This window comes from Corythoichthys intestinalis, chromosome 10 (genome assembly GCF_030265065.1).
Source record: "Corythoichthys intestinalis isolate RoL2023-P3 chromosome 10, ASM3026506v1, whole genome shotgun sequence".
NCBI lineage: Eukaryota > Metazoa > Chordata > Actinopteri > Syngnathiformes > Syngnathidae > Corythoichthys > Corythoichthys intestinalis.
Genome location: NC_080404.1, coordinates 29525514 through 29547475, shown reverse-complemented (window position 1 = coordinate 29547475; position 21962 = coordinate 29525514). Strand labels below are relative to the sequence as shown.

Sequence of the window (21962 nt, the reverse complement as noted above, 5' to 3'; positions counted from 1 at the left end):
CAGCAAAGGCATTGAAGATGAGGCATTTCAAGGTCCTGGAGTGGGCTAGCCAGTCTCCAGATCTCAGCCCCATAGAAAATCTGTGGAGGGAGTTGAAAGTCAGTGTTGCCCAACGACAGCCCCAAAACATCACTGCTCTAGAGGAGATCTGCATGGAGGAATGGGCCAAAATACCAGCAAGAGTGTGTGAAAAGCTTGTGAAGAGTTACAGAAAACGTTTGGCCTCCGTTATTGCCAACAAAGGGTACATAACAAAGTATTGAGATGAACATTTGGTATTGACCAAATACTTATTTTCCAACATGATTTGCAAATAAATTCTTTAAAAATCAAACAATGTGATTTTCTGTTTTTTTCCACATTCTGTCTTTCATGGTTGAGGTTTACCCATGTTGACAATTACAGGCCTCTCTAATATTTTCAAGTGGGAGAACACAATTAGTGGTTGACTAAATACTTATTTGCCCCACTGTATGTTTACACATGCAATTTAAAACAAGGTGTCTTATTTCTACTTCTGTTATTTTTTGTACTATCCCTAAAAGGTACTTTCCACAAGATTTTTTTAAATTTATCTCTTGCAGCCTCTTGTGGTATATCAGTTATGGAACCTCTGGAATACGTTTATACACCTCTGGCCGTCATCCTCCTCAGCCTCTCCCTGACATGGTTGGCCAAAGCGTATGAAGCCGAGCATCGCTGCCTCACTGCTGACAACCAGTCTTCCGTTTTGGACGTCTACTACAATTTGGTAGTAAACCAGTGCTGGCTGCTGGGCCTCCTGTGGACACTGCATCCTGACAGCCCCCTGTTGGTACTGAGTCGGGGCAGCTGGCACAGCCTGCTCTTCCACGGTTATCTGCTCGCCATTCTGCTGCTGGGGATGCTTCTAGACTTCGCCATTGTTATGTCGGCGCTGTCCATTTCACCACTGGCTGCTGCACTGTTACACTCAGCTAGAGAACTGGTGCACCCCTTTGTACATATGCTGGGGTTTTAGAATGAGATTTTATTTAATATTTATTACCTTAGTCAGTAAAATGAATTCCAACATTTTTTTTTTTCTACCTTGGCTGGAAGTTTACCAGACTTTATCCATCTCTGTTACATCTCAACAACAGTACACGAAACATCGACACTATGCAAAATAAAATATAACAGTACGCAACTGTGCAGCATGCATCATATTTAGCAGTTCAGAATCAAAATTTATGTACCAACAAAGGACGGGAAAAAAATCTTACGATACACAAGATATTCTGATTACAGTATGTATTGTGTGAAGGTGTGTTTTGCACAAAATTGTCTGTGACAATGTTTTAAATTCTGATTGCACTCAGATTAGCTGGAGATAGCAATATAAAAGAACCTATACCACTAATCTGAAAATTACAACAGATTTTTTTTTAGCATCCACATGTACTGGAAGTCGTGCAGCTCATAGAAGCACCACAAAATAAGAGATTTAGCTGGTAGGGATAAATTAATACAACTTATGGAACAAATTTAAGCATTTTTGCTTTATAGTGGTCAGTAGCACAACCACAGATGCAACATTCTTAAAACACTTTCTTGAATACTACTTTATTGTGTTCTTTCAAAAGGCAAAAAAATATATATATTTTATTACAGTACTTCCGAACAAATCCATATTATATCTACAATGCTACACAGTTTTTTCATTAAAAACAACCTCATTTGACCAGTGTATTTATTCATTACAACTAATAAATTTCACATAATTTTATATATACAATGCAGATACTGAATATCCATTTGGCAAAATATCATGATTCCTATTACTTGCCTTTCTTCCTGTGTAATGAAAGTTTCATCACTAACTAGGAGGTCGCTGCCAGCTAGGAGCGATCCGAGTTTAGAGGGAGGTGTATTCCTATACTCTGCAACAAATTGGAGGCAGGTCCAGCCAGGCCTTCTTGGGAACTGAGAGACTCCAATAGATTGGTGACCAGGTTGAGGTCGACGTCAAGAGGCTGAATCTGGTCCGCATCCCCGGCTGCTGTGGCTGGGCTCGGTGAGCCCTCTTTGCCGGGTGGACGGACGGATGACGATGTCTGTGGAGAGCACATGAGGTTTTCACATTCAGCGGTTTGTCCAGTTACTTTTGCAGCATCCTGTCTACATCTGTTTGTCAGTCCAAAGAAACTTTAACTTTCTAAAACTTTATTGTTGAATAAGAAAGAATTGGAGCTCCGTAACGAACTGTACCCAACTACACATCCCTCCCGTTTCGAACAATAGTTAGGAAGCATAGTTCCCCATGCTGCTCATTATTTTCAGAGGTGATAAATATAAGAGCCTGTTCTTACCATCTGATTGAAGCTCTGTCCGATATTTGTGTTCGTCAGCTCCTGGTCCATCTGGTCCATGTATCCTTTCAGAGTGTCCAAAGCCTCCATCCCATTCATCTTCATGTGAGCAGAAGATTCCTCTTCTATCTCATCATCATCGTCATCCCCAACCTCTTCCCACTCATCTTCACAAATATCATCTGAATCGAGTGAATCTTCCTCATTTGTGTCTGAAGGAAAAATTGGATGATTGAAGTAAAGTAATAAACAGGCAATTTCAAACATCAACACACCTAATATTCGTTCCAGTTCACTTATAAGTGTTGCTGTATCATAGGTGAAAGGATTATTGCTTGAACAGTTCCTGTAATAAAAGAGAAGCAAGTATTTAACTCACGAGCTCAGTGGCTCTGAAACCTTTTGAACCAGGCACCACCACAAAAACAGTTCTAAACTATTCTGACCATCATTCAAATGAGAGTTAAAAATTAGGCAGTTTTTTTTCCTAAAAATATTTTCAATATTATTGGAAAATGTACTTCAATCAGTTTGAAGATGACCACTATTCTTCAATACATAGGAAAGTAACACTCGTACTTAAAATCAATTGAATTTAAATGTATTAAACATTAAATATTAATAAAAATAACTGCTGAAAAACAGTTCTTAAAGAGTGTATGCTAACTATGGTAATAATAAGTTAATTTACAATTTACAATGACTACATTAGCAGACAGTAAGTTAGAAGCAGGTCTCACCACGGCAACTCTGCCCCCATGTAGGATGACTTGGTATTGAGGAACTCCTTCATTTTCTCACTGACCCCCGCAAGACTGCAAGCAGCTTCCTCTACTTTCTCGCTATCCTCCGTCAACGTACACCCAGCAGCTTCCTCCGCAGGCCTGACGGTCTGAGGGTGTTTGATAGTTATAATGTCTGGAGCTGATCCGGATCTTTCCTCAAGCATGCGCTCCAGATCCTGAGCGGTGACGTCAAGCCAGTTGTCATCTGGAGATGACCACGAAGGAACATGTTAAAATGGCATCTCAAATAAAAGTCACCTCCTTGGTGGAAACACCATAGCGCTCCCCTCTGTTTTCTAGATAGCAAAAGCTGGATTACCCACAGGCAGGCAAGGGGTGCAGGGATTCCCCTATATTCAACAGATTGTGGCGCACCGCCACACTAAAATGAAAGCCGCCACGCCTGGCAAATGAGATGTATTTTATCTATTTATTTAAATAAAAAATTTTTTTAAGGCCGCTTCAAACTAGCGGCAGCCGAGTGGGAGGAGTTCAGCGGACACCTATTCATTGTGTATTGTAGCCTAATGTTCGTAACTATGCAGGCCCCCCCTTAAGAGACGCAAGGGGAACGAGTAGGAAGAATGGGAGAACGAGCGAGATAGCGAGAGATAGCGGTCGCATGTCGTAGCAGCCCGCTGTTATTTTGTTATTGTTTTTCTTTATTATGGTTACCACAATAAAGTGGGTAAGCAAATACAGACTTCTCTCCTTCTTGCCCATATCCGGGGCATTACAATAATTTGGATCGGACTTTTCGGCGAAAGTGAGCGGTGGACGGCCGTCTTGGACGGAAAGCAAACTTTGACTAACTTGCGCTGAGAGACTGCGGAGAGGCGGGGCCCAAAATAAAGCCTTGCTCTATTTTCAGAGCGTTGGTCACAGTAAACGATTTATCAGTTCAAGCAGAGTAAAATGATACATATTCACGGTACAAGAACGTCGTTTCTGGTTCCATCGATTGATAAGAAAAGGCTGTTTGTACGAGTGACGTGTGGGCGCTCCCGTCAGGGGGGAAATTTCACGTGGAGTGGCTATTTTTCGGCACAACACCGGCGCGTCAACTTCAGACAATTACGGCTGACGAAACTTTGATAAATGCGCCCCCCCACCCAAATTTCGCGAGCTCTGGGACACTCGAAAAATGACTCTCATACCTCTCCTTGCTAAGTTAATGGTACCTCGACGTGCCTTTGTGTGGAAATTTAGTTTACGAACAACGGGGAAAAAACTATTCACCTTCTCACCGAATCAAGTAAAACTCTTTACACGGCTATTAGAATTCCCCCAGTGCTCTAAATGGGTCAGTTGACAGAAGGACTGTTATTGTTGTGGTAATGTAGTACTTATGAGGGTCAAATAAAAGGAAAAAGGAGGACTACGACGGTGGTCTGCGGCTCTCGGGCCGCATGCGGCTCTTTAGCGATGCTTCGGAGCTTTTTTTTTTTTTTTTTTTTTTTTTAAATGGAAAAAGATGGGGGAGGGAAATATATTTTTTTGTTTTAATAGGATTTCTAGGAGGACAAACATGACACAAACATTCTTTCAATTCATTAATATTGTAATGAAGTTAAACTTGTGGTGGCATAGTACAACAGAGTAGTCACGTGGTGCGTCATTCTCTATAGGATCCACTGCAGGGAAAATAAACATTTAATCATGAAGGCTAATTACGTATTTCTAGCCAACTTAGTCATTTCTATAGTAGGCTAATATAGCTAGTATCGATAATTATAAGGCTTGTACAAGGCTTTTAATTTTTTGTGGCTCCAGACATACTGTATCAGTTTTTTTTTTGTTTTTTTTGGGGTCAAATATGGCTCTTTCATCAGTTTGGGTTGCCAACCCTGAGTCACTACGAGATGTAAGTCGTACTATTGCCACGAGAAAAAAAGTCGCATTAGTACATCGGGTAACGTAGCTGTAATCAGCTACGCATTTTACATACCTGTACTGTAGCTGAGAGGTACAACATTAGCCTGGCTAATGAAATATTTCAAATATATCTTTGTTATGGTTCTTCTTGGGGGAAAAAATGAAGAAAAAAAAATTCGCTGTGGCACGACATGGTGAGGCTGTCCGACTACGATGCAGCCCACCACCACAGCTTCAAAAAATCCTAGGGGAAACACTGGGGTGAATAATCATTCAATCACATGTGACTAGTGTTGCCCCCTAAAATGTGTTAACTAACAGCGACAGCAATAGATATCCAATCCATTTGAACTGAGACGGGCTGACAGTTGAAGTTCAAACGGATTATATATCACTGTCAAGGCTTTCTATGAGTAAATACACAAGACTAGACTTCTTGATCCCTTGTGTATGTGTGTGTGATGGGTGGGGGCCTTTTTCAGTGCCAGTTTGTTCTTATACTTACTGTCCTCTTGGGGGAGCTGTGCCTCTTGTTTCCTCAGCTCATCCATATTAATGGGCCCACAGGAGCTCAGCAGTTGGAGAACCTCCTCCCCGGGAGGCACGTCACTGCAAGACAAGTCAGAATCAGTCATGTTGAGTTTCAGTTTTCGAGATTTTCCAACATTATAACACTTTGTTCAATTACCCCCTACAATCCCTGTTTTAATGAAAATCCCTGATATGATCATCAAATTTAACTTTACCATTTTTCATTAATGGGATGCCAAAACAGCAAAAATCTAGTCAATTTTTAATTTGTACAATGCATGATCTTTTAAATTATTTTGTTTTTAAGTACGGAAGTTTATTTATATTTTTAACTTTCCTACATCCGAGTGCAGTGTTAATCCTCAAAGTGTGCATGTTATTGCTATCAAATATATTTTGAAGGGAATACAAACTACTTTTAGCCCTACAACACAACTGCATTTTAAATGTTCAAGATGTTGGTACTTTCTGAGCAAATCTTCAAGTGGACCTTGGTGGAGAAAATTAAAGACCCACTCTCAGAGTTGGAGTTTGTCAAAATATGAGTCCTGTCTCTTGTCCAATATGGTCAACTTCATGTTCAATTGAATGCAAGGGTTCTTGACACTTAGTTTTGCATGAAGTAAAACTTTTAGTGCAAATGGTAAAATTGTTACAATTTTCCCAGATATGCACCTGCGTTTCAGGCCTTCAAAAATAGATTTTTCATGGGAGTGATTCTAAGATAGCCTACTTCACTTTCTTTCTACTTAAGGAGGTAGGAATGAAAACGCATATGTGCTCTACATTCAGTCTTACAACCAAAGTTCTCACCTGATTGTTGAGGCGACCGACTGTTTGAAAAAGTTTTCTGCTGAAGTCATCAGCTCTCTGTAATGTGCCGATCCCTCAATCTCTTCCTGTGTTGAAACACAAAGGCTTGAATGTCTTTCAGGTTGATGACACGTGTTGTGAATTAATGTAGGCATTTAAAAAGTCGGACTAACCCTAAAGTAACCGTTGCTCTTCAGACTTTGCAAGAACCGTTTCCACTGAGGGTTACAACTGACCAAAGAGTCATCTTCTGACGAGGGCATTTTACATTTGGAACACAGGATCTCGAAACCATGAGCCTGGGATCACAAAGATTGAGGGACAAACACAAGAAAGTAAATACAAACACACACACATAGGGTTGGGTTAAGGTTTAACAGAACAATATATTATACAACAACATAACAATAACATCTGTCACCACTGATTTCAATAGCCCTCCTGAAAAAACAATACAAAAAATATTGGCTCACCAGCTTCATGCCAAGCTCGTGCGATTTGTACCGTGGGTCCGAGCGTAGAGGCATGGTGAAGCCGCTCCTTTTGTCTGGGATGAACTGCTGCTGCTGTAGCTGAGCGTACAAGCACCGAGTGAATGTCACCTGGGAGAAAAAACTGCATATCAATGTTGATGGCTCGAAGATACCACTGCAATATCAAGAATTTGCATTAGCATACGGAGGTTAAGACCCGCGTGTCAGGAGGGAAGTTCTTGAAATCTCGGCACGCCTGAAGGTCTATGGGGTCACGCAGGTAAAAGGCTGACACGGCAGGTGCCACCAGGTCGGGCCGCTGCGCTAAAACCATTGCCACCCCTGCTGGTATGAAGCAGTGGGCATGGTGGAGACTGGCTCCAATCTTCTCCGGATACCTAAAAAAAGGACATGGATAGATAGTAAATTTATTGCAACTCCTAATAAGGGGTGAAACAAACACATACTGACAATTGGGCCCAATATGAGCATTATTACTATCTTCAGATTCAAGCGCCAATCTCGTGAGCAATTATTCTGTTGTGTGGTTGTATCAACAGTGATTTTTTTTTTTCTCCCTGCATTGTTCATTTCAAATACGGGAGGCGGGATTAAATTAAACATGATCATTGCATGTGTGTTGCACGCTTAAAGACCTAATCCTTCTCTGGTGCTCTGATGTCTTTATTCATTAACTTAATGATATCCTAACAAGGCAGCCAGCTGGGCCTCATTTCAGGGTTTCCCTTGTGAAGGACACAATGTGCTCTTTTCGAGGTATCAACATGATGCATATTATAAATTTAGATTCTCTTTATTTGGGTGCAAAAGTTAACTGCATGACTGCTCCTGAAAAAATGTACGTATGGTTTTATCAAGTGTTTTTATAGTGAGGAGACGAAAAATAAATCTGCTATTTAGGACAGAATAGATGTTTGTGCCCCCTCACCCATCCAGCCGTTTATCCAGGGACGAGGTAATCTTGGAGCTTGCCCGGCATGCTCCCGGCTGGGAGGAGAGTAGCGTTATAGCCTGTTGAATGCTCGGTACCACATCCTTCGGGATCCCTGTGGGATTGGATCGTGAAGGACAGGGCAGGAGATGCAAAACGCCACGGTAGATGAACACCTGATGAGAATAAAACAATGTGTGGAACATGAAAACAAAATACTTCAGGGTTAGTGGACTAGTAGAATTTAATGAATTACGATCATTTTGCTACTGTACTAAGGTAGATTTTCCTATATTTTTCAACAAGACAAAAATATGTTATTGTTGTCAGCAACTTAAATGTTTAAATACCAGCTTCTGTGTGTAAAGTTTGCGATAATTCTTTAATCCTGGGGTATATACAAAAGAAAGTCACAGATATTTCAAGACACTTGAAAAGTGTTGTAAAGTACACGCACACAAAAAAAAGCCTAATATGTATGTGTACTTTAAAATTACAAGACATAGTTGTTGTTATTATTAACCCTCCATCCTAAACACTCACCCTGTTCTCACTGGTGTCTGGATTCAGCCATTTGGGGAGATGATCTGCTACTTCAATTAGAAGGAATTCACCATCATTGTCCTCAACTCTGCAAAGAAAATAATAAAGTTCAGCAGCAGACTGTAAAGGCTAAGAAGTGAATCTATAGAAAACATTTCTCTTCACCTTGCAACAAGCCCTGGAAAAGCCTCAGTAATATGCTTTAGAAGGTAAACAATAAACCACTCATCCTCCACATTGTCACCAAACTGGGTGCTGCCACCAATATGAGCCGGAACTCCCCCTGGACAAAAAACAATAAAATAGATGAGCCATCGCAAAATATACTATGGTTCCTATTTGAAATCATGCAGATAGGCAGCCTTTTGGGTCAAGTGGTTACTAAATCTGCTGTTCAGTTCTAAGGACCTAGGTACGAATCAGCAGGTTCTCCAAATTCCTCCCAAATTCCAAATTAACTGCATGTTAGGTTGTGGTAGGTTGAAAACTCAACACATTGAATAGATGAGTGTAAATGGTTTGTTTATATGTAGTCTGTGTGATACGCCTCTGGCCCAAAACCAAATAGGATATGCTCCATTTTACCAGTAAACCTAGCCAGGTTAAATGGTATAGAAAATGTATGGTTAGCACTCCTACCTTTTTCTGGATAATATTTGATGTTGAATGGCTGTTTCTGCCAAATGTACTGCATGGAAAGAGGAGCTATTTTTGCAAGAATTTCCTCCACGAGACAAGAGAGGTGATCTTCGATGTCCGTGGAACTGACCGGCTCGGTCAAGAAGAGTTTGTACTGGACAGCGTCCTCCTGAACAACTCTCCTCCGAAGTACATCCATTGTTAAAATTTAAAACCTGGCGAGGGGGAGATGCTATCGTAAATCTTACATGCGATGTTCACATGTCTAAAAACATAAAATAAATTAATTGCCGTACCTCGATTTGTTTGCAAAACTTTAGTTTACGTAGATATCTTGATTTTACGCCATTCAGAACGTTACGTTATGTGTCCGACACTAAAACCTGCTCGACTGACTCGACAAATCCGAAACAACAAATGATTCCTTTAAACTGTGTCGATCCAAATCATGATCTAAATGGTGTATTGTTACATAATAAAATTATATATATTTGGGGTTAATTTATGGTGATTGTTGTATGTCATATGTTGAAATAATGTCGTTTTATTCTCAAAATCAACGAATGGAAGACAGAACGACAGACATATTTCAGAGGCACATCCTTGTGCTCACATTGAATGCTGGGAGTTGTAGTTTAACTTAATTCCCGTGCCGGGCAACGTAACCATGACAGCCGTGTTGTTAGCAGCGCTAGCAGTAGGAGCATAGACGTCCACATAAGAAAAGATAGCGTGAAAATTTCCCCTTCAATATGTAAAACGATGAGACAGGTGTCCCTCAAATATACTTTTAAACGCAAGAATGGCGGGAAGTGAGTTTTGAGGGAACAGTGAGTGGACGCTGCTCGTGTTGCTATCGTGTTAGCTTATACTGTATGTGGAAAGAAGGTTAGCATATAACAAAATGTCATTATTCCGCCTCGCCTGAGCCTCAATGATTCCCTGCGGGTTGAAGATGCAGGAAGGCGAGGTGAGGGCTTGAGCCATTAGACACGAAGAGAAGGAGAATGATTTCACGTTACAACAGGCGACCTGTACCACACAAACTAGAAATGTAAGTATAGAACATGACTGCAATACTGTAATAGTAGTTTTGCTTATGAGCAACATGAGACCGGCTCACTATCCAAACCGTTGTTCAACACTACAAATTAAGACCACGTTATTACCATGAATGTTTGCTAAAATAACACCCGGTTGAAATAATTTTACATATCATTAATATGGGGACGTCAACAATCAGCGTCACTAATTTTCTCGGGTGCACCTGATTATGATGGGTGGGCGCGGTGAGGGAAATTCTGGTTGGATAACGGCACGTTTTCAGCGGTTCGTAAGGGGGAAGTTCAGGGAATTTCGCGAGTGCGACGTGAAAAACACCCCTAAAGCTTTAACCTCGCCCTCGTTTTCTTTCTACGTCATTTCGCGGAAATCTTTCATTTTGAAAATTTGAGTGCTTGACCCTTTTTAAATTCATTGATAGGATATGGAAATTATTCTTAGCTAAATATTGAATGATTTTTAAAAATTGCATCCTTTAGCAAGAACCAGTCATTAGGAATTAGCGAAACGTAATGTCTGTTCTCTATAGGCCAGGGGTCAACAACACGTGGCTCTAGATCCGCATGCGGCTATTGAGTGCTGCCTTAGTGGCTCCCTGGTGCTTTTTCAAAAATATCTAAAAATTGAAAAAGATGGGGGAGGGAACTATATTTTTGTTTCAAGTTGGTTTCTGTAGGAGGACAAACATGACACAATTCATTCATTCATTCATTTTCCATGCCGCTTTTCCTCACAAGGGTCGCGGAGGTGCTGGAGCCTATCCCAACTAACTACGGGCAGTAGGCACGGGACACCCTGAACTGGTTGCCAGCCAATTGCAGGGCACAAGGAGACATACAACCATTCACGCACACACTCATACCTACGGACAATTTAGAGTGTACATGACACAATCATTCTTCTAATACATCAATATTGTATTGAAGTTAAACTTAAGGCGGGATCATACTACAGACTAGTCACGTGGTGCGTCATTCTCTATAGGATGCACTGCAGGGAAAATAAACATTTAATCATGAAGACTTATTATGTAGTTGTAGCCAACTTAGTCATTTTCATAGAAGACTCATATAAAGCTAATGTAGATACATACAGAATGTGTTGCCTTAATTATAAGGCTTATACAGTATAAGGCTTTTAAATTTTTGCGGTTCCAGACGTTTTTGGCTTTTGTTTTATCGGTCCAATGTGACTCTTTCAACATTTTGGGTTGCTAACCCCCGCTAAAGACACACATCCTCATGATTATGACTGAGGGAAAAGTGGAAATACTATTAATAATATTATTTAGAAAAAAATCAAACCCCCGGCTAATAAAATCATAATTTAGAAACGGCATTTTTTTATATTAGATTTGGTGTTTGTCTTAGCATACTAACAATATTGGTTTGATGAAATGAAACCTATGCAAGTGAAAAAAAAATGAAGGGGCAAATACTTTTCCGCCGCACTTTATAGGTTAATAATTTAACACAATGAGCTGGTTTAAGAATATGCCTTCACATGGTACAAACACGCACGTTCAGTTACTGCTCTATACGTCATGGTTTTCATTTGACACTTCTCTTTGCCATATATAAAGTGCTCCAAACACAGGATAGAAAATGGATGGATTTATGTAAGATACTACTTAATGGCTGAATTTGTCTGTGCAGTTACTGCTGCATACGTCATGGTTTTCATTTGACTGTTCTCTTGCCATATATAAAGTGCTCCAAACACAGGATAGAAAATGGATGGATTAATGTAACATACTACTTAATGGCTGAATTTGTCTGTGCAGCCGTGGTCTGTCTCGCAGTAGCCTAGACCACCACCCTCTGCCGGAGGAAGCAGACCAACAAGATCAGAGTCCCCTTGATGATGTGGAAGAGGCCGGGTCCATCCTCAAGAAGTGAGGCAGCCTCCTTGCCTATGCAGACAATCGAACAAGTCAAGGGCAAGATCTTGAAATGTGAAACTCGATCCACTCCGTAGATTGATATCGTGTTGCTGCCTTCAGATGTTAGGCACAAAGAATAACTAATGAAGACAGCTTGTTTGAATATTCTATTACTTTGACACATACCCTTATTTTCCTCTTGGAAACCTTGCATGTGTTTATCATCTCTCATCAACTCCAAAACACATACCACACTAACTATTAGAAAAACAAAATCAATTCTCTTTTTTTCCAAAGTTCTGAGACATTTGGTGCTTCGAGCCCCTCCAACTGCCCTACGGTTATCTCTGTGGAATCAAGCCGGTCCTGGTCAGGCATCCACAGCTCCACAGGCACAGGCGTGTCCACAGAGAGGAGTTCTGTCTTCTCCTGGGGCTATGATGTAAGACCCCTACTCATCATTACACAATGTGATATCCATAAAAAGTCATTTTCTTCTGAACATGTTCATTTTTAATTACAGATTTGACTGACAGTCACGGGCTGTATAGAGAAATCTCCTTTGTTTGCCTCCTCTTACTGTGTATTCACAAAGCCTACGCCCGCTGCGTATTGTTTGTTGGCACAGTTGGTCCCCTAATTTATTTTTACTTCTTCCGAATGCTTCAGAAATGAGGACAAAAGTTATATGATTCCTTTTTTTCTTGCTTTCTGAATCCAATGAAAATGAAATGTGGGAGTTCAACTATTTATAATAACAAATATAACCAATAACCAAATAACCAGTGCAATATTAGATGTCATTATTCCATATAAAAACAGGCCCCAAATTTAGATAGGTGTTAATGCTTGTTTTTTTTGTTTGTTTGTTTGTTTGTTTGTTTTTTCTCGGATTGAAAAGTGACTGCAGCTAAAACTAGTTTTTATATGATGTATTATATTTTGAAAAATAAAATATAGTAGTTATAGCTTCAGTCTCTTTTTATTCTGGAAAAAAAATCAAGAAATGACACCTATTCAAATTTGGGGCCTTTTCGTTTTTTTTGCGTCACCCTGTATTTGACTCAAGTTATAGCGTTGCGGTACAGTATATATATATATATATATATATATATATATTTTTTTTCAATTTGGATTAAGCGTAGCCACTTCTCAAAATGTATTCATCTTATAAATTGCATGTTTTAAATTGGAATATACATGTTTTGTTTTGTTTTTTATCTCATTATTGCTTCAAGACTAACAGAACATGAAAACATAAATGTTACATTATAGTTAAAATGTTTTCATTGCTAAATATATTAGATAGGGATTTTTGTGATAAAAAAAAAAACAACTTTTCATTATCTCATGCTTCCAGAAATATTTGTTTAGTTTAAACAGTATTATTTTTTGCCTTCTATACCAAGTGAGTTTTTGTTTTTCAAGATCTCATCAATATGAACTTTCATCCAAAATATCAGATTTTCTCTTTTTTAATTACCAATTATTATTTCGGTACAAAATAAATATCCTTTATTTCATACTTTTGTGAAGAAAAAAGTTTGCACACAAACAGAAAATAAAGAAAATCTCTTACTGATAAATAACCCCTTTCCTCCCTTGTCTCCCTAGGAGTTTGACAAAGCGGCTTCGCACCAAGTACAGCAAATGTTTGAGGAAATTGACAAAGAGCTGTACGAGGGTAAAGGCAGCGGTCGTGGGCTCCTTCCGGGTCTGCAGGATGAGTGTCAACAGTGGGCCTCACGTTTCCCTCATCTCCGGTTTGTGTCCTACATGGAAAAATTTTTTAGGCATATCTGGCGGTTTTGTTATTTGTATTTGTGTGACGCAGGATCTTGGGAACTCAGTTGGTGTGCCCCAGTGATGAGGGTTTCCAGTGGTACATGACTGCGGGAACTGTCGGGGATGTCATCAGCGGCTCCATTTGCAGCCCCTCAACATCCCAGCGATCCATCGGGAAGTCAAGTGAGAAAGATGACAATATGGCGTGAGTTTATCTTTGTTTTGGCAAACACTCGCTAGCGGCAATAATACAACACCACTGCGTTTTTTTGCTCATAATAATTGATCCTTGGAATATTTCCATTTTTTTTCTGATTTAAGTTTGAACGTGCTGGGCCGGAGCGCTGCACTACTCAAGTCCAACTCAGCAGAGCTAAACGAGCCTTCAGCTGCCTCAAGTGACTCCAGACCAAGAGTAATTGAAGTAGAGGGTGACGTGGAGGAGTACCTGGCCTTTGACAGCATCAGCTTGTCAGTTAGAAATTCAATGTTTGCTTTAAAGGCAAATCTGCTAAATTAGCATGTGACCATATCTTTCTTGCGTAGGGAGGACAAACAGGACAGGGCTTGCCCAGAGCCATGCCCCAGGCGTCGCTGCATGCCTCCCATCTCGCCATACAGGTGTCGCCGTCAGGCTGTGCTCGATCATTTGTTCGACGACATGTGGCGGCAGCTGGTGGGATGCATGAGCGAGCTCGTCCACCGGCAGTGGGAACATTGCACCTCCTGTATGATCCCCACCGCCTCCTCTATATTTGACTTGCTCAAATAGTTAATGTAATTGGCTGGACTTGTCCAATTGATAGGTGATGAAAGGCCTTCCTCGAATTTGAGTCTAGTGCCGCCGAACTCTTTAAACTTGTTGTCCGCACTTCCGAACATGCTGCCCAAACTCGGCCAGAGTCGTGCACTACCCCCGCCTCCACTCGTCCCTGGCTTGCCCTTTCAGGTTAGTGACTCCAGCAAAAGAGCCCTTTTACTTCATATGATCCATATTTTATATTTAGCTAGGATTATGAAAGCTGTCAGACGAGCTACTACAGTATTAGCCATACAAAATGTTTGTGTACATGTCTGCAGATGCCGATAATTATATAGCTAATTCTTTTTTTATTATATTTTTCATCACATGAAGCACTATCGCTTAAGTATTTAAACTCAATTAGAGAGCACACAGTACCAGTAAACGGTAAATATGACATTACCTCAACAGGATATCAATTAAAATAATCTGGTGGTATGTTAACATCTCCAGGGATTACTACAATCCCTATCAAAAAGAAAATAAAAGGAATCGCCAGACTCACTGGATTTCACCCAGGGTTTTTTCCTCTTTTTTGTATAACAAAACAAATCATAGACATGATACAAAGCTTAAATCATTTAAAATGGCAACTTTCTAGAATTAAGAAACAAAAGAAATCCAGCGAAAATTTGGACTCAATGAGTGAAAAACAGTGCCCTTCATCAATCTGTCTCAGACCTTCTCTGATTGCTGTTGCCAGATCAAATTTGCGTGTTGGAGCTTTGTCTTGGACCATTTTCCTGAACTTTCATCATAGTTTTAATTGGAATGAGATTTGGACTATTAGCAGGCCATGGCATTGACCTTACGTATGTGTCTGTCTTAAGGCATGTTTTCAGTTTTTGCTGGAGGGCAAGATGCATTATTATCTTGAAAAAAAATACAGTAGTCTCAACATTCTTTCAACTATTTTCCTACCTTTTTTTTCTCCTTTACCGTCTACACAACTGTCCACTGTCTCTCTCTGTCTCATCACTTAAAGAAGTCAAGGGGCTCAAAGCACAAGTCCCGCCGGAAGCCCCAAAAGCAGAAAAGGCCACCCAGTGTATGTAAACTCCCTCGATCTGAGCCGTGAAGGCAGCATACTGCCATTCTGGTTCCCCGTCTTTTAGTTGTAGATTGTACAGTGGGGCAAATAAGTATTTAGTCAACCACCAATTGTGCAAGTTCTCCTACTTGAAAAGATTAGAGAGGTCTGTAATTGTCAACATGGTTAAACCTCAACCATGAGAGACAGAATGTGGAAAAAAACTGAAAATCACATTGTTTGATTTTTAAAGAATTTATTTCCAAATTAGAGTGGAAAATAAGTATTTGGTCACCTACAAACAAGCAAGATTTCTGGCTGTCAAAAAAGAGGTCTAACTTATTCTAACAAGGTCTAACGAGGCTCCACTCGTTACCTGTATTAATGGCACCTGTTTGAACTCATTATCGGTATATAAGACACCTGTCCACAGTCTCAGTCAGTCACACTTCCAACTCCACTATGGCCAGGACCAAAGAGCTGTTGAAGGACACCAGAGACAAAATTGTAGACCTGCACCAGGCTGGGAAGACTGAAAATGCAACAGGTAAAACGCTTGGTGTAAAGAAATCAACTGTGGGACCAATTATTAGAAAATGGAAGACATACAAGAACACTGATAATCTCCCTCGATCTGGGGCGCCATGCAAGATCTTACCCCGTGGCATCAAAATGATAACAAGAACGGTGAGCAAAAATCCCAGAACCACTCGGGGGGACCTAGTGAATGACCTACAGAGAGCAGGGACCACAGTAACAAAGGCTACTATCAGTAACACAATGCTCCGCCAGGGAGTCAAATCCTGCACTGCCAGACGTGTCCCCCTGCTGAAGAAAGTACATGTCCAGGCCCGTCTGCGGTTCGCTAGAGAGCATTTGGATGATCCATAAGAGGACTGGGAGAATGTGTTATGGTCAGATGAAACCAAAATAGAACTTTTTGGTAGAAACACAGGTTTTCGTGTTTGGAGAAGAAAAAATACTGAATTGCATCCGAAAAACACCATACCCACTGTGAAGCATGGGGGTGGAAACATCATGCTTTGGGGCTGTTTTTCTGCAAAGGGACCAGGACGACTGATCTGTGTAAAGGAAAGAATGAATGGGGCCATGTATCGAGAGATTTTGACTGAAAATCTCCTTCCATCAGCAAGGGCATTGAAGATGAGACGTGGCTGGGTCTTTCAGCATGACAAAGATCCCAAACACACAGCCAGGGCAACAAAGGAGTGGCTTCGTAAGAACATTTCAAGGTCCTGGAGTGGCCTAGCCAGTCTCAAGATCTCAACACCACAGAAAATCTGTGGAGCAGGGGTCGCGTGAACCGAATATTTTCCGTTGTTGACCGGTTTTTTAAAACGGTGACGGAAAAAACTGAAGTCCGTCCGTGATTTTGACAGATTGCAATTCACACCCCAGACAACAGGGTGGCGAGTGAGCATATTAATTAGCTATTGTCTCTCTTAATGCATGACGTCGTTGGCTATTCTGTCAGAATATTGTAGTGTCACCGGGGTCTGGCGGCGGCACCGTGATTGACACATCAACGCGAGGTTCTTATTGGTGCACCCGGTGTGCCAGCGTGTCATCCAATTGGACTAGATTGCCGCCTGTGTATAGACCCCAATCACATGACGTCACAACTCCGCCCCCCTGACTGGAGCCGCCATATTGTGTGTCAGCTCGTCGTGTTTACACATTACCACTACGTACATGCCTCCTATTACGGCGTGTTTTTCTGCTCGTTAACATTAATAATCAAAATGGTGAAGGCGTGTGTGGCGGTTGGTTGCAGTAACAGAGAAGATAGACGGAGAGACTTGAAGTCCTAACGTATTCTGAGAGACCCGAAGAGGAGAGCGAGATGGACTGCTGTAATTCGACAAGAAATCTGGGCACCAAACGATCACCACAGACTATGTAGTAGTCATTTTATATCTGGTAAGATGCATTTAATATATATTTAGAAGATTTGGGGCTGACAACCACAATTAAGATCATTGTGTGACGTTGGTGATTGGGGTCTATATAGTTGCCTCTTTTTCTTTGGGGGCGGAGTTGTTGTTTTGTTGGTGTTGTTGGCGGTAAGCAGAGTAAAAAGAGGGAGAAAAATACCACGACCTCCGTGTCTAATTTTTCGCCGCCAAGCAAGCGTTACAGTGTTAATTAAAAATGAATGAAAACTAAATACTATTGAATATGTCATCATTATCATTTTAAAAATTTAAGTGACGGGTAAAAATAGATTTTGACCGGATTTTTATGACCCTGTCAGTCAAAATGACAGACAACGAAAATGTCTTGCGCAACCTCTGCTGTGGAGGGAGTTGAAAGTCCGTGTTGCCCAACGACAGCCCCACAACATCACTGCTCTAGAGGAGATCTGCATGGAGGAATGTGCCAAACTACCAGCAACAGTGTGTGAAAACCTTGTGAAGACTTACAGAAAACGTGTGGCCTCTGTTATTGCCAACAAAGGGTACATAACAAAGTATTGAGATAAACTTTTGGTATTGACCAAAAACTTATTTTCCACCATGATTTGCAAATTAATTCTTTGAAAATAAAGCAATGTGATTTTCAGTTTTTTTTCCACATTCTGTCTCTCATGGTTGAGGTTTACCCATGTTGACATTTACAGGCCTCTCTAATATTTTCAAGTGGGAGAACTTGCACAATTAGTGGTTGACTAAATACTTATTTGCCCCAAGGTATGTGCTTGTGCCTGTCCATTAACCCTAAAGCAGTTTATTAATTAACTGCAATTTGTTGTCTTTTTTGTGTTTCCTGAGAATGCTAATTTTGTTTTAAATTCTTGTGAATGTTGTGTTGGTGGCCTCATAGAATAGGGGGCCCCACTGCATGATAATTAACTGAGACGCTGACTGGATTTTTGACATTGAAACAACTAATGATCTGGGCACTGGGTTACTTAAAGCAAAGTATCTGCCATAGTCACTGGTCATATTCATCACTTTGTTTTGCTTCTCGCACCAGGCCGGAAAGGTTTCAATGGGAAGCACCCAGCACAACCTGAATGACCTCATCATGATCCATAGCATCCCGCTGCAACAGAGGAATCTGGCTGCGCTGCACAGAACTCAGTGCGAATGACAGTAATCCCCATATGGACCAAGCCTTACCGTAATTAGAGAAAAACTGCCATCCCCCCCAAATATTTAAGTTGAAAAGTAATTGCCTATTTTAGTGTAAACCAGGGGTCCCCAAACTACGGCTATCCGGCCCGCCTCAACATTTGGTCCGGCCCCCTGAACTATCTATTTATTCATTTATTTATTTATTTTCAATAGTGTTATTTATTTCCTGGCTTTTTTCTGTGAAGAACCCAGAGAGGGTTATTTGGTTATTATCTATTTAATTAATAGTATTTATATTATATTATAAGTGTTATTTATTTCCTGGCTTTTTTCTGTGAAGAACCCAGAGAGGGTTATTATCTATTTAATTAATAGTATTTATATTATATTGTATTATATTATATTATATTATATTATATTTAGGGCTGTCAAACGAATCAAATTTTTAATCGAGTTAATTACAGCTAAAAAATTAATTAATCGTAATTAATCGCAATTCAAACCATCTATAAAATATGCCATATTTTTCTGTAAATTATATTTATATATTCTGTAAAATAAATTGTTGGAATGGAAAAATAAGACACAAGATGGATATATACATTCAACATAGGGTACATAAGGACTGTAGTGGGCATTTCACTCTACTGTCATTTAAATCTGTCTATGCTGTCCTCACTCCGAAGCGTCTACTTTTTCCAAAGCTAGACAGCTAGTGAACGACGCCTTAATAATCAGACTTCTTCCTTTTCCATCTGATTTATTAATAAAATGGCCTCAAACCATTGTCCTCTTTAGACCGTCGTAAAACAACAAAAAAAGTACACAAGCATTGCATTAGCAACAACGTTAGCTTAGCACGCTATACAGGTTCACTAAACATAAACAAAAAGCGTCTCATACAAAAAATATAACATTTCGCTTACTAACATAATATGTACATTCTTTACAACAACCATACTTACGGACAAATCTTGTCCAAGGATCATATAAGCACAACATTAGAACGTAGGCGTCAGCCCGAGACGTCGTGCAGCCATATTGAACTGGCAAGAAAACAATAAACCATGTCGCAAAGCGACCACAAGAGTTCGCTGTTAGACAGCACAAAAAGCCTTGCTGTAAAACTTACCAAAAGGCAGAAGACTGTCTGAGCGGGACATGTGCGTTAATTGCGTCAAATATTTTAACGTGATTAATTTTAAAAAAATAATTACTGCCCGTTAACGCGATAATTTTGACAGCCCTAATTATATTATATTATATTATATTATATTATATTATATTTATTTACTTTTGTTCTCTGAAGAATCCAGAAAGGGTTATTTGATTGTGGCTTTCTGAAAAACAATATTTTTTTACATTTAGGCACTCCTGCAATCGTCACACTTTTTCTGTTACAAACTGACCTGGCCCCTCATCAGAGAAGGGAAAAGTTATGTGGCCCTCACAGCAAAAAGTTTGGGGACCCCTGGTGTAAACCATACTTTTACGACAAACTGGTCGCTGAACAGTTGTCACTTAAACCATCATTAAATCATTACATAATTAGAAACAAATTGCTTTCAGATTATTTGATTTACTAGAAATTACATGAATGGTACAAGTATGTGTACATTCAGTGAAATGGAAAAGAATGAACTCTAAACCAAATTTCGCAGTCATTTTTCTATGTTCTCTCTGCAGCGCGCCAGAGCAGGAATCCCTCAGACCGGGCTCTGGCATGGGACCTACAAGCAGGCACCGCCCTCGCCGGATCCTGGAGCAGAGCTCGTCATCACTGAGCCGCCCACCCCAGTCAGCCCGCCGCAGAAACCTGGCGCCCCGCACCCTCCAGCCTCTCAATCCTAGCCTGGGTCAATCCAGCATGGCCGGATCTATGGATGAGGTCATCCGAGGTACACGACTGTGAGTTGGCTCACTTGCTCAGACTGTCTTGCTCAAGTTGTACAAAGGAAATACTTAAAAAAACATTCTCTCACACCCACCTGTGCTTGGCGGTGTTGCAGTGTAGAGTAAAAGGAATATATATATTTTTTTAAATCACACATAGCATAAACAAATTTATCATTAACACATTGAAACTCTTAATACACTTGAAATATTTGACAATCTAAGGGATATACAATAAATAGCAATTGTAATAAAAAGTGTTCATAAGACCCACGGCCAGCGACCGCCTGATGTCTCCATTGTTTGCACTGAGTAGGAATATGCTTCTGCCACCCATTGGTGCCGGAGACACAGAGTTGTCCCTGTCAGGACATCAGTCCAGAGCTGCTCAGGTATAATTTTTAGACTTTCAAATCCATAGTATTTTAAACTGTTTAAGAACGCCATTTCATTCCACCAGCGCCAGAAGGGATCATCTAGCCGAGCGCACAGTGCCCTAAATGATGAGGTTGTCACTTCCATTCCAAGGGATCGCCTTTACCCCCTGGATGTTTTCTCACGGCCCAACACAACACACACATACAGGGTAAGTTTTTATAGATCTGATCCTTTCCTTGTGCAGTGTAGTTTGAATGCTTTGTTCTCTCAGTCCGACACTCCTTACCGGCGCTCTTTCACCGTGATGGACAACATCGGACAGGGGAGGCACGGCAGGGCCTCTGTAACCACAGGTGGGACACTTCATTTAATTGTTTACGCTAAGAAAAAAGGGTTTCTTCCCACCTGGTTGGAAGATTTAGTGTGCCAATTAAAAAGCATGCTTGAACTTTTTGGCAACAAGACTCCCTTGGCATCGGCGTGACAGGTGTTAGCCTTGGCATCGGCAGCTCGTCTTTCCTTGACTCGTCTTCCCACCACCCGTCTAGTCGCTGGCCAATCAGGGACAAGGATGAGGAAACAGACTTTCAAAGCACACAACCAGGTTAGTTGCCTGAGGGGGTGGGACTTGCTAAAAATTACATGTTTTTTTTTTTTTGTTTTTTTTTTTGTTTTTTTTTAATCTTTTCCAATACCTGGTGGTTGAATTACATAACATACAGTATATATGCAAATTTATTGCAAAAAGTATATTTTGACTAACAAGAGCATATTCTTCTTTTTAGTTCCATTGATGCCTGTGTCCATCCCACCTCGATCTCACAGCCGCGGAGGCGTCTCATACAGGTCCAGCAGAACAGGACTGTAGCTGGTGGCTTTCAAATGTCTCCAGTCTTCAAGCACTTTAGCCATTCTTTTTATAAAGCACAGTGAATTGCCCACATGTTTTTTTTTTTTGTTGTTTTACAGAAATGTTTCATATAATGCAGCTTGGTTAAAGTTCTATTTTTGTATCTCAAATCAGCTTCTGCAGCTGCCAAAAGAACAACACTTAGTTATTGTAATGGTTTCTAAAAAAAATTACAAAATGT

The 21962-nt window shown here is 40.5% G+C and overlaps 3 protein-coding genes across 9 annotated transcripts in view; 2 read left to right on the top strand and 1 right to left on the bottom strand.

Moving 5' to 3' along the window:
* Positions 1–3448, top strand: part of si:ch211-248a14.8 (uncharacterized) — an 11153-nt gene extending 7705 nt beyond the window's left edge. For all 4 annotated transcript variants that reach the window (XM_057848635.1, XM_057848637.1, XM_057848636.1 and 1 more), the window contains exon 5: positions 585–3448. In XM_057848635.1, coding sequence (XP_057704618.1) covers positions 585–1000 — 416 coding nt within the window. In that variant the 3' untranslated portion in view covers positions 1001–3448. The remainder of the gene's footprint in view (positions 1–584) is intronic.
* ecd (ecdysoneless homolog (Drosophila)) lies at positions 1062–10032 on the bottom strand. The gene is made up of 14 exons (XM_057848634.1): positions 9238–10032; positions 8942–9156; positions 8468–8585; positions 8303–8390; positions 7757–7935; positions 7013–7205; positions 6808–6936; positions 6508–6633; positions 6335–6420; positions 5496–5599; positions 3071–3320; positions 2606–2676; positions 2331–2542; positions 1062–2075 (listed from the first exon to the last, which is right to left on the bottom strand). Exons 2-14 carry the CDS (start codon positions 9138–9140, stop codon positions 1860–1862), a joined length of 1971 nt encoding a protein of 656 aa, XP_057704617.1. The 5' UTR covers positions 9141–9156; positions 9238–10032; the 3' UTR covers positions 1062–1859.
* On the top strand, positions 9571–21962 carry fam149b1 (family with sequence similarity 149 member B1). 4 transcript variants are annotated; one of them, XM_057848632.1, is made up of 16 exons: positions 9571–9995; positions 11787–11897; positions 12183–12327; positions 13500–13648; positions 13720–13875; positions 13992–14141; positions 14217–14398; positions 14477–14619; positions 15458–15520; positions 18500–18606; positions 20287–20508; positions 20810–20885; positions 20954–21079; positions 21143–21224; positions 21359–21475; positions 21657–21962. In XM_057848632.1, exons 1-16 carry the CDS (start codon positions 9949–9951, stop codon positions 21737–21739), a joined length of 1959 nt encoding a protein of 652 aa, XP_057704615.1. In that variant the 5' UTR covers positions 9571–9948; the 3' UTR covers positions 21740–21962. The 4 variants fall into 4 exon arrangements, 3 of the variants coding, with proteins under 3 accessions (XP_057704615.1, XP_057704613.1, XP_057704616.1); XM_057848630.1 differs by having other exon boundaries at positions 21335–21475; XM_057848633.1 differs by lacking the exon at positions 15458–15520 and having other exon boundaries at positions 21335–21475.

Bases quoted from the DNA above. Each gene is read 5' to 3' on its own strand.
- ecd (XM_057848634.1), bottom strand. From the start codon at position 9,140: ATGGATGTACTTCGGAGGAGAGTTGTTCAGGAGGACGCTGTCCAGTAC. The intron at 6,634-6,807 runs GTGAGCCAATAT...TTGTGATCCCAG, and splicing joins ACGAGCTTGGCATGAAGCTG to GCTCATGGTTTCGAGATCCT. The intron at 2,543-2,605 runs GTGTGTTGATGT...TTTTTCCTTCAG, and splicing joins TGAACTGGAACGAATATTAG to ACACAAATGAGGAAGATTCA.
- fam149b1 (XM_057848630.1), top strand. From the start codon at position 9,949: ATGATTTCACGTTACAACAGGCGACCTGTACCACACAAACTAGAAAT. The intron at 20,509-20,809 runs GTGAGTTGGCTC...TGCACTGAGTAG, and splicing joins GTCATCCGAGGTACACGACT to GAATATGCTTCTGCCACCCA. The intron at 21,080-21,142 runs GTAAGTTTTTAT...TTGTTCTCTCAG, and splicing joins ACACAACACACACATACAGG to TCCGACACTCCTTACCGGCG.